Below are 12,620 nucleotides of genomic sequence, written 5' to 3' on the forward strand. Positions count from 1 at the left end.
TAACCAAAAGGTATAACGAACAACAACAACAAAAACCACAATGCATTATTCTAATGATCATTAATTATTATTCAACAAAATGATTTTTCTGTTTTGTTTTCTTTCATTCTTGTTTTTTTACATAATCATCTTTAGATTTTTTATTTTTTTGGTGGTGGTTATGTATTGTTTACTCAAGCAAATCCATTTTTTCAACAACAAAAAATTCAATTCAGTTCAGTTTTCTTGATAACAGAAAATTATCTGCATTTTTAAAATGTTTTTTTAAATTCTTTTTTTTCCATAAAAAACATTCCATTCAACCAAAAAGAAGTGTGAAATATGAAATTAATTTTGACGTAATTCTAAATGATTCATCGTTTCTGTGATTATATCATCATCATCATCATCTATGAATTACGACATTTTCAAATACAATAATCATTCATTCAACCCAAAAACCAAACCAACCACCAAACATTGGTTGTCGAAATTGATTTTCTTCTTTTTTTAAAGTTCGTTTGTTAAATTTAATTACCCATTACCATATTTTACGAACACAAACTTTCTTCAATCTGATATTTATCAATTTTACATGGAAAAAAAATTTCGACTTTTATCCCATCATCATCATCATCATTGCCATAATAATCAATTTTTTCAACCATTTTTTGACGATTTAATTACTTTCATAAAATAAATGTAAAGTGTGTGTGTGTGTGTGGGAGTTTGACGTTTGCGCGCGTCATGATTATGTCATCTATTAGAACTAAATTATTATCTTGGTTTTTTTACCTGAAAATTTTAAACATGAATGACTATTACGCGCATTGATTTTCTAAAAAAAACAAATTTCAAACCATCATGATGATGATGATGATGATCGGTAAGATACATGAACCAAAACGAATTAGGCGTCATGAAATCCATAATAATAAAAATGAAATAATCATATGGCTATTCAATCAAACCAGAAAAACAACAACAACAAAATTCTGACATTATTTTTTCCCCCCAATAATGATGATGGTGGTGGTGGTGATTTAGAGGGGTTTTGTTCACTGAACCGGATGTTTTTTTTCTCTCCTCTTTTTGCTTTGTTTTGTGATAATCACATTTGCATATTGGTGTTTTTTGATGGATCAAAAATGAATGATTATTATCATCATCATCATGATCTTCATATGAATCCATGGATAATTATGATGATGATCTGAATATGATTTTTGCGTTCATTTTTCGTTTGTTTGTTCGTGTAAGTTTGTTGAATGTGAGAAATATATGGAAAAAACAACAACAAAAATTTTTCAACATTTCCGACACAATTAGTTTATGAGAAATCAAATCATCATCATCATCATTTAAATCTAAATATCCTGATAGTTTGATAGAAAAGGTGTGTGTGTGTGTATGTATTATTGTTGAATGTTGTTGTAAAATTTTTATTTATTTATTTAAATTCAGGGTTAATTCATTCATTCATTCAAATCACGTTTGTGTAAAGAAATTAAAAAAAAACAAACAAACAAAGATTTAAACAATCCGATCTTTGATTTGATGATTGATTAGATGATGGTTGGTAATATAATGGTCACCTTAGATTTCAATGATTATTATTGTTGTTTTTGTTGGTAGGATTATTATCATTATTATCATCATCATTACCAGTCTGTTTTGTTTTTGTGGTTGTTTATTTGGTTGAAATTGACATTTATTATTAACATTTATTGTTTATTTCGTTTATCACCCCCTTTATGATATGGATAAATATCATCCAAAACTTTCATATTAATTCTCATTGCTTCAGCTACGGCTTCACCAATCCTTGTTGCAATACCATGTTCCGATGATATTCTTAAATTTGATGAATTTTGTATCGATTTTCTTTGTGGTTGGTGGTGGTGGTGATAGTGTTGTGATTGTTGATCACTATCACTATTTTCACTAATTTCATTTGTTGAAGTTGAATTATATGGTACAAAATTGATAATTATTTTCTGTGGTTTTATCAATTGTTTTTTCTCTTGATAATATTGTTGTTTAAACGGTGGTGATTGCCAATATTGTGGTTGTTGTTGTTGTTGTTTAAATGGTGGTGATAAAAATGACGCAGTTGGTGATTGCCAATATTGCGGTGGTTGTTGTTGTTCAAACGGCGATGTTGATAATGCCGTATTCGGCGTTTGCCAATATGGCGGTGGTGGTGGTTGTTGTTGTTTATACGGCGATGTTGATAATGCCGCAGTCGGTGATTGCCAATATGGTGGTCGTTGTTTTTTTATTGGTTTTGGTTTTGTTGTTATTCCCAATGCTGATGATAATGTTCTTTGATCTGGTAGATGAATTTCTTTTTCAAGAATTTTCAATACTTCAGTATTACCTTTAAATACAGTCGATGTTTGATAACCAAAATCTTCGGGTAATTTTTGATTTGTGGTCAAAAAATCTTGATTTTTTATTGCTTGAAATGTATTTTGTTGTTGCTGCTGCTGATATAGTTGTTGTTTTTGTTGTTGTTGATTTGCGATAAATTCTTTCAATACTTTAAGGATATTAATACTAAATTCTTTTTGTGTTTTAGTTGTATTTCTTGTTTTAGTTTTTGTTTTTGTTCGACGTTTATCATTTTCGGATTCTGAACTTTCCGTTTCTTTTGTTGAATCACTATTATCATCATCGTCATCATCATCATTGTCGTCGTCTTCATCGTCATCACCATCATCATCAGTTGTTTCTGATGATGGTGTTTTCGAAATATGATCAAGAAAACCTTCGATCCATAATTTAGATGGTTCACCAGGAACTTTTACTGTTTCATTGCATGGAGCAATGCTATTATGAAATTGTTGTGTTCTTAATGATTTAGCTCGAAAAGCATTACGAAATTCCATTAATTTTTGTTTTAATTTTTCTTTTCTTTTTTTAGCTTTCTTTTCTGCTTTTAATTTTCGTTTTTTTTCTTTACGTTTTTGTCGTCGTTTCTTACGTTTTTCTTCTTTACGTTTTTTTATTTTCATTTCTTTTTCAAGATAATTTTGTTGTTGTGCATCAGCAAAATAATCATTAAATTCATTTGTAATAATTGTATAAATTAATATCGAATAAATTACTGTTATTATTAACATTATAATTATTAATATAATCATTTTTCGAAAATCAAATGAATGGCTATTACGAATTTTTGAATCTTTTATCATATCCAATGATGGTATTTGTTTTGATGTTGATAAAAAATTTTCCATATCGATTGATGATGATTGATTTAATGATTGAATGATTTTCATAATTTTTTTTTCAATCAATGATTATATTAATTAATCATTGATTGATTATCGATCGATGTAATCAATACACTCACACGCCACACACCACAAAGCGATTATATAAAAAAAATCGAATCGAATCAAATTTTTTCCAACAATTTTTCAGCCATATATAAACAAATCACACACAAAAACATTCCAGAACTTATATTTAAATTCAATTAATAATTTATTATTGTTGTTGTTGCTGCTGGTTGGTTGATTGATTGATTGATTGTAACAAACAAATACCATCATCATCATCATCATCATTATCGTTAATGTCAAAAACGAAAAAAATGATTGATTGAACATTGTCACATTTGAAGCGTAACAAACCAAATCTCAAAAATAAAAGATTGATTGAAAAGGAGAACAAACAAAAAAAAGTTGCCAATTTGATTGATATCAATTCCAAAAAAAAATTTGATCATGAATTTTGAATTCAATCATTTGTTTTACCTGTTTTGCTTTCTGGTTTGTTTGTTATTATCATCATTAGTCAACCAACAACAACAAAAAAACTAATCAATTGTACCAGAAAATCTTTTCCATCTCTGTGTAACAAGATTCATTTTGTTTCGAGTTGAAAACCAAAAAATGAATGACAATTTCAAGTTGCATTTGTTGTTGTTGTTGTTGTTGTTATTGCATGGACCATTTAACATTCTTCAAACATTAATGTGGGAGAGAGAGAGAGAGTGAATAATATCAATGTAACAACAACAACAGAAGAATAATTATGATTTAATGGTTTCCGCTTGACAAACAAAATGATGATGATGATGATGGGCGTCAGATCCAGATTTTTGATTGAATCTAATCACGAAACAAAATGATAATGATTTTGAAGGAAATAATTAACGATTAAAATGTAAAATATCCATTCGATCAATGTTTGTCTTTCATTTTGAATTTGGATTCAGGATTTTTTTTTGTTTCCAATTCTAGCCATTAGATGGCAACGTTTTAGCTGAATTCATAGAATTAAATCAAATCAAATCAAGAATCAAATTATACTGCTGCCATCTATCATAGTTATTTTGTATTTGAATTTTAAAAATTTTGTAAATAATTTCAACAAAAAAAAAAATGTTTGTTTTTTTTATTATTGTTATAATGATTATTATAATGATAAATAAGTAGTATTTTTAAAGATTATATATGATATTTGTAAGTAATATGTAGAGATGTTAAACAGATAGCAAAAAAAACAAACAGAATTTTCGGGCTGTATTTTTATCGATTTTTTTTCTTACACTTTTTTTTAAAAATCTAAAGATGATTTTACGAGAAAAAAAACTTTGTTCAATATATTAGTTTTAGATGAATTTAGTTTGTCCAGATCAATGTTTTAGGTTTTTGAAAATGTTTATTTGATTCGCATAGTATACGATTGGTAACCAAATCTACAGTAAAAACAGATTCAGTAGCAGTGATTGATAGGATACGATTTTTTTCCGATAATGCCATTCCACGATAATATCTATTTTTTTTTTGGGAAAGAGATAAGAGAAAAAAATCGATATCAATATAGGCAAATGAAATGAATGAAAATTTTTCATTTTGAATAACAAACAAACAAAAACTTACCCTTCAGTTGGTCTACCAATTCCGGATATTAATTCTACATGACCATCGATCAATGACAAATATAATAGATCTTCACGATTCGGTGTACCCGATGCTAATATTAGATCATAGTTACCATTTTTCCAAACAAACAAACAATTTACAATATCCAATGATGTACGAACATCATACATAAATTCAATACCATTATTATTAATCTTCTGTACAATGATTGTACTTGTATTTGTTATTATTGTTTCTGTATTGGTTTTTTGACTATATTTTGATGCCATCATATGACATCGTCTTCCATGTTGACATTGTGATGATGATGATGATGAATTAACAAAATCATGATATATACTAACTAAATAACGATGATCAGGCGATAGATAACTTTTATGTGCATTCAAATGTGAATTATGTATTAATATTGCATCAGTAACTTGATCTAAAATTAATTGCCCATTCAATTGATGTGTGATCGGTGTTTGACATTGTACAGCCAATAAGCCACCTGCTTTTCTTGTTATTATTGATACGGCAATTGGTTGACAATCATTCAATCGTATCGAATGTAAATATTCAAGTTGATTGATCGAAATTTTTATCAATGATCGTTCTTCCCAATGTGTTGCATATGCAAATGGTGAATTTTGCATAAATTTTTTCATATTTTTATTATAATCATTTTTGAATATTGATTCATAATGTTCAGGAATAAAAAAATCATAAACCAAATCAAAATGACCATCAACCGGTTGTAGATGTATGACATCGATATGATCATGTATTATTGATGATGATGATGATTGTGATTGTGGTTGTGGTTGTCTATTATTATTATTATTGTATTCAAATGATGATGATGAAGATTGTTTAGCCGATGATGATGATAATGATGAACTACCATCATGCATTAATCGAATTACTTGAATAGTTTTACGATTTTTTCGATATTTTTCATTCAAATAATCAAATTTATTGCCAGCAGATGATGATGATGAAGTGGTAGGATAATCACCAACATTTTTCCATTCAGCTTCAATCAAATCTTTTGGTATTTTTGATGATGATGATCGTTGTTCATCATAATAATTATTATAATCATCATTATCAATATTATTACCATCACAAAGAACCCATATCTGTGAATCGGATGATGATGATGATGATGATTCAACAATACGAAGGCGTCTTGGTTGAGGATCAGTGGCAATTACCTTTACAACTGATAATTGTAATTCATTTAAAACTAATATACGATTTAGATTTGGTTGAGCAATATAAATTAAGCCATTTAATTGAACAATATCTTCACTCCAATCGCATTGTATTATTGTTTGTTCATTATTATCATCATTATTATTATTATTGCTGCTGCTGGTGCTATAACCATTACCACAAAGTGTTAAACTATTTTGATAGATTATATCTCTTGCATCAATTTCATGAATAGTTTGTCCACAAATTCCTTTAAATTTTAAGGAAAAGTTATTTAAAATTCAATTTTAAAAAGTTCAAAAAAGAATTCACCTTCATAAATAGTTAAACCATTAGCATGAAAAATCCATAAACGTTGTGGATGTGATTCAGAAATATCTGCGGATGATTCAACTGATTCATCTTGTACTAATAATGATGCAACACTTTGTCCAAATGCACCATTTTTATGTGTTATACGACATGTATATGCACCTGTATCAATCTGTTCTAATGCTGCTACCTGTAATAATGTACCATTATTTATAATGGTTACTTTTGGTCCATCAATTAATTGTTCATCATTTTTAAACCAATGTACAATATAATCATCTTCAAATGTTTCAAAACGACATTCAAAACTAGCTACACCACCGATTGGTGTCCATTGAAATTTCGGTGATACTTCAACAATTGGATCAACTAAAAAAATTGAAATTGAATAAGAAAAAAAAAATTGAACAGAATTTCCAGTTTCAAATAACATACCAATTACATCGACAATATGTGTTTGTTTAACTGTTGGATTATTAACCGCTTGACAAGAATAATTACCCGAAAATGATAATTTCAAATCCGTTAGATAAAGTGATCCATCATTGAAAACCTTTTTTAGAAAAATTTCAAAATTATTTTCGGTTTGATTATTGACCAGAAAAAAGAATGGCTAACCTTAATGTATGGTAGATTTAATGTAGATAAATCAACACCATGACGATACCATTTGATAGCCGGTTTTTGTGGTTCACCAGTTATATCGCATCGAATTTCAACATTATCACCTAAATGTGCTTCAATCTTATTGATGGCTAAACTTTCATCCAATGTTACCATCGATACACCTTTTTGAACAATCAAGATCCCATTAAATTACTTTTCAATTGAAAAAAAAGAAACAAATTAAACTTACTAAACAATTTATTAAATGCAGCCTGAAATTCTGTATAATCAAGTTTATCATCATCATCAATATCTTCATGTTGCATTAAGTCGGTAAGAAGACATACAGAGTCGGGTGACTAATTGGTTGATTTATAATAATAATCACCAAATTATTTAATGATTAACAATTGAAAAAAATCTTTATCCAAATTTACCTTATAAATCATTGAATGTTTCCATAATTCATTCAATGTAATTTGGCCATCCGAATTTTCATCCAATCGTGTAAATAACAATGATACATCATTTACTTGATATATTTTTAAAAAATAATAATAATAATCAAATTAATTTTTAATTTTAATTTATAAACTGAAATTTTCATACTTTTTTCCAATACTTTTTCCTTCATTAGATCATATTGTTTAGGTCGACATTCAACATTATCATCATCATCATCATCATCATTATCATTGTTATCATCATCTTCATCAGCATTTTTGTTGTTGTTATTATCATTATCATCATTATGATTATGATTTGGTTGATGATTTGAATTTGAATTAATCGATGAATCTTCAATAATATTATTATATAATGTACTGCTACTCTTTGTTGTAGCAAATGGTAAAGTTGATAGCTCTTTTTTATTATTGATCGACAATGATGATGATGATGATGATAAAACATCATTTGAATCCCTGTTATCTTCTTGATTTAATTGAAAAATTTTATCATTACCATCATCGTTATCGTTATTGTTATTGTTATTGTTATTATCATTTTCTTCATCCTTTAAACATTGATCAGGATGAGCTGGTCGAATCAATGTGTTTGTATCACACGCAGCACGTCTATAATCATCATTATTATCATTATGTAGACCCCCAACCAAAAGAAAAGATAAAATTTTTAAAAACTTTTACAATCAATTTTTTTTCTATTACAAACCTTAAATGACAACGTGATGGATATAATTTACCATCAGATCCACAGATTTTATGTTTATGTATTGGACATCTTTCGGTTTGTTGTGCTGAACAACTAAATCGTCTATGATGCTATTTTGACCAAAACAAAAAAAATGATAAAATTTCAAAAGAAAAATAACAAATCAATATCCTAATCTATTTCATTTCAATTACATAGAAATCTAGACAATTGATTCAATTGAATGTGCAAAAAAAACTGAATTAAACTGGCATTATCAATTGAATTGATTGATAATAAATGAATGAATGAATGAATGAATGAATAAAAGAAACACTAACCTTTGATTCGGTTAATCCTATTAACAATAATAATAATGTGAATAATAATATTAAAATGATAAGTAATGTTGGTTGAAATAATGTTTTTCATTGTTGTTGTTGTTGTTTTTGAATGAATCTTTTTATGGAGATGATGATGATGGATGATTTGTTTCATTTTGGTTGTTTTCGGTAATTCAAATTTATCCGCGATAAATATTTTTTTTTGTTTGTTTTCAAGAATTTTCTTGATGGCACTTTACTGAAATGATCTGACCTTTTTCGTTTTGAAGAGCAAAAAAAAATAGATATAAAATTTTGAAACAAAAATAAATGAATGAATATGGTTTTGTAACAACGACAAATTCTGACAACAGAAAAAAAAAAGAATATTGGAGAATGTTTCTATGGTAACCCGAATCGAAAATGACAAAAAAAAAATATATTTCTTTTTTTAATTATGATTAAAAACTCTGAACCAAAAATTGATCAGCCAATAGAAACCATCTATATTCTACCAAAGAATCTCTAATCAATTATTATATATGATCATTTTTTCAAATTCGGTTGCAGTAAAAAACCAAAAAAAAAAAGTGGACAATATTCTATATGGAATTCTTACTCGAATTTTTCGATCGAGAAAAAAAAACAATCGCTGATGATCCACCCCAAAAACAGAATAATTATGACAGATTCGGGAGACAAAAAAAGATAATTAATTACAATGGCGGACACATACACGAACACACACACACACACACACAGAATCCTTTGAAGCACAGAATAATGAGTGAGTGAAAAAATGAAATGAAATTTTAATTATTTTCTTCTTAAATAAAGATGATTGAATAAGATGTCGCCCAATGTTGTTGTTGTTGTTTGTTTTGAAGCTTATGATGTGATGTGATGATGATTATGTTATTCGGTTCGTTGAATTTTTTTTATATTTGAAAGACAAAAGAATAAATCACAAAATCATAAAAATAAATGATGAAAATAATTTAATTTTTTGTTTTGTTTTTCTTCTTTTTTTCTGTCAAAATTATAAAGTCATCATTGATTTTTGATTGAATTTCATTATTTATTCTGTTTGTTTGTTTGTTTGGGAGAAAAAAATTCTGTTTATTCAAATTTTCTTTATGGACCGATTCTGTTTTTTCTTATTCTTTGTTCTGTGTTTCATGAATTTTAAATGAAACAGCCAGACAGACAGTTACTCAGTAACAAACAAAAAGAACCAGAACCAGAATCTTATTGATAATGATGATGATGATGATCCTGGAAACCAATAATATTTGATATGTGATACTTTTTTTGGTTGGCTGGTTGGTTGTTCCTGGAATGCCTGTGTTATTGGGAGCCATTCACTGCTAGCTGCTTCCAAGCAGCTATGATAAAAATGATTTTGGTTGTTTAGTGGTAGTAGCATACTGATCCAGATAGAAATTCCCAAAAAATAGAATCTTTCGTTTTTTTATCATTCAAAATTCAAATGGAAGAATTTTTTTCAAGCTGACTAAAGTAGTAGCATTCTAATTCAATACCCAGCCACTACTCATAACAAAATGATCCAAAATTTTTTTTTGTTTTTTTTCTCCATAAAAATAGGATCGATATGGTGCCCGAATTCATACCATCGATTCTATATATAAAAAACATCCTTAATTCCAGAATTACAGCAACAAAGAACTTATCCAGTAGCCAGTAATGTGTATATACTATATAGCCATGATTATTATCTATAGCAAATACACATTATTATTTTCAATTCTAAAACAAAAAAAAAAAAATTTCAGTTCCAATTCAATTTTTGTTTTTACATTTCAAAATGAAATGAAAATTATAGCCCTTAGTGAAGATGATGATGATAAAACAATTGGCCAACGAATGATTGCCTTGACTTGGGTATCTATTGATCCAAAGCAATTGATGAGTAGAAGTAGTAGCGATATTCTGCAGTAGTCTGAAGAAGAAGAAGATGAAGAAAAAAACCCAAGCATTTTGTTTTTTTTTGTATGATGAACTATTCTGAACTAAAAATTAAAAGAAGAAGATGAAAAAAACAACCAAATTAGGATCCAATTCGTTAGTATAGTCTTTTTTTTTGTTTTGTTTTGTTGAGAATTTCATTGAAAAACAGGAAATCCAATGAAAAAAAAAGAAGAAGAAGAAAATTGTTAACGGATGTCATTATTATTTCATTCAGAATGATGATGATGATCCGAATACAGAGAGTATGTATGAATGTTTATTTCAAATAACAACATCATTATCATCAGGGTTATTAGTTGAATTTTATTTATTTTTTTCCCAAAATGATGCGGTAGTTGAAAATGGATCGATTTTGGTCTCGTTTTTTTTCTCTCTCTGAAAACATTGGTACAGCCTTCTTGCTGTTTCCAATATACAGTATACAATTCAAGGATGTTGTTTGTAAAAAAAATTGCTTGTTTGCAATGAATTTGAATATGATGAATGTGCAAGAACAGAAAAAAAAACAGAGATTCAATGAATATTCTCTTTATTCTTAGTCTGTTTTTATTTATTCACTTGATCGTTATATTCTGGCCATTATCGGATAGAAATATGATTACATTTTCTTATTCTCTTTTTTTTGGTTGTTTTGTTTAACATTTAAATCTTTATTTCATTTCTATGTTTACATTTTTTTTCTTCTTTTTTTGTCTGTTAGTTTGTTTCTGGTAGAATAAGTTCGAAATGATTGATTCTGGTTGGATCCAATTTCTCTCTCCAATCTCTTATTTTACTACAAGTTACACTGTACATTTTGATCTAAGGCAATGTTTTTTTTTCCAATTGCCTGCCTGCCTGAACAAACACTTCAATTTTAATTTCAATGTTTGTTTGTTTGTTTTTACGAGATCATCATCACGAACGACGAATAACAACGAATGTTTTTTTCTTCACACTTTTTTTTCTAACTGTTTGAAATTGAAAGATGTCAAATAGGAGAAATGAAATAAGAAAAAAAAGTATGGCATATAGAAAATGTAATGTCGAAAACTTTATCAACTTTAACATAGGGAGAGAGAGAATAACAATGGCATGTGTACTTGGCATCAAATATTTTCTTCTATTTTTTGATCCAAGAATTGTCGAATGAAAAAAAATAAAATAAAAATTCCTTCATAATATTTGGATGTTGATGATTAGGGTTGATGAAAAGAAGAATGAACGAAAACCATCCACACACACACACACAATAATAATAAAATCACCCAAGCAACCCAATAACTTAGAAAATTCTAGTGCAGAGCAGAAAAAAAAACAATATAATCTGACAGCCAGAATTTAACCAAAAGAAGAAGAAGAAGAATTCAAACGCAAAACCAATTTCATTTCATTCGAGTTTATTACAATGAACGTTGGAAAGTAAGAAAAAAAGAAAAACCAACTTGATTCTTTGGTCATCTAAGAAATTCAGTTTTGTTTGGTCATCATCATTGTTTATGACCTTTTTCAATGATACAATTACTTTGAGAGAGAGAAAAAAAAGAAAGCTAAGAAAATAAAAATAAATTTTCATCGATTTAAAGATAATGGATGACCATCATAATAATAATAATAACGATTATCGTAATGGTTTTAACTATATATTATTATTATTTGAATGAGAATAATTATGGTTATGGCAAACATTTCTTGCTTTTTTTTATACGTTGCTGGTTTATCATTTGGATTCTTTCGAGAAAAACGATTTAACGATTTTAAAATTTTTTCCTGTCTGTAACAAATTTTTTTTCCGTAAAAGCTTTGTTCAACTATTCTCAAATAAATCTTTTTTCTTTTTTTTTTGCATCATTATTGATTGATTTAAACATGTCAAATACAGTTGGATGTTTGTCTGGTAAATGGACCATTGTAAATCACAGGCGCATCTTTTGCATTTTTAAAAAAAATGTGGCAGAATCTTTTTGAGTGAGAAAAAAAACTTTATTATCATCATTATTATATACAGTGGTAAAAGATTACAGAATGTAAATTAATCATTCAAAAAAAACAAAAAGAAAAAAGATTACATAAAGAAAATGGAAAAAATATTCTATGTGTGTGCTCAAATATACAATGTACAGTGTTTTTTTTGGTTTGAAAAATTGAAAATTATCAAAGAATTTTTTTACAGAACAAGAAA

The 12,620-nt window shown here is 27.6% G+C and overlaps 1 protein-coding gene and 1 long non-coding RNA gene across 2 annotated transcripts; both read right to left on the minus strand.

Moving 5' to 3' along the window:
* Positions 1–4,465: 4,465 nt before the first annotated feature.
* Positions 4,466–7,763, minus strand: LOC113798875 (follistatin-related protein 5-like). Its single transcript, XM_075820201.1, has 8 exons — positions 7,605–7,763; positions 7,433–7,527; positions 7,246–7,354; positions 7,008–7,177; positions 6,825–6,942; positions 6,390–6,758; positions 4,875–6,327; positions 4,466–4,767 (listed from the first exon to the last, which is right to left on the minus strand). Exons 1-8 carry the CDS (start codon positions 7,627–7,629, stop codon positions 4,614–4,616), a joined length of 2,493 nt encoding a protein of 830 aa, XP_075676316.1. The 5' UTR covers positions 7,630–7,763; the 3' UTR covers positions 4,466–4,613.
* A 405-nt stretch (positions 7,764–8,168) lies between these two features.
* On the minus strand, positions 8,169–9,856 carry LOC142645050 (uncharacterized). Its single transcript, XR_012846223.1, has 3 exons — positions 9,090–9,856; positions 8,489–8,744; positions 8,169–8,278 (listed from the first exon to the last, which is right to left on the minus strand). It is a non-coding gene; the product is annotated as an uncharacterized LOC142645050 (long non-coding RNA).
* Positions 9,857–12,620: the final 2,764 nt, after the last annotated feature.

This window comes from Dermatophagoides pteronyssinus, unplaced genomic scaffold, assembly GCF_027571235.1.
Source record: "Dermatophagoides pteronyssinus isolate colony J.1.1.1.1 unplaced genomic scaffold, Derpt_VIB-CSIC_2022.12 sq0006, whole genome shotgun sequence".
Lineage (NCBI taxonomy): Eukaryota > Metazoa > Arthropoda > Arachnida > Sarcoptiformes > Pyroglyphidae > Dermatophagoides > Dermatophagoides pteronyssinus.

Bases quoted from the DNA above. Each gene is read 5' to 3' on its own strand.
- LOC113798875 (XM_075820201.1), bottom strand. From the start codon at position 7,629: ATGAAGGAAAAAGTATTGGAAAAAA. The intron at 7,355-7,432 runs GTAAATTTGGAT...TCAACCAATTAG, and splicing joins AACATTCAATGATTTATAAG to TCACCCGACTCTGTATGTCT. The intron at 7,178-7,245 runs GTAAGTTTAATT...TTGTTCAAAAAG, and splicing joins TGCATTTAATAAATTGTTTA to GTGTATCGATGGTAACATTG.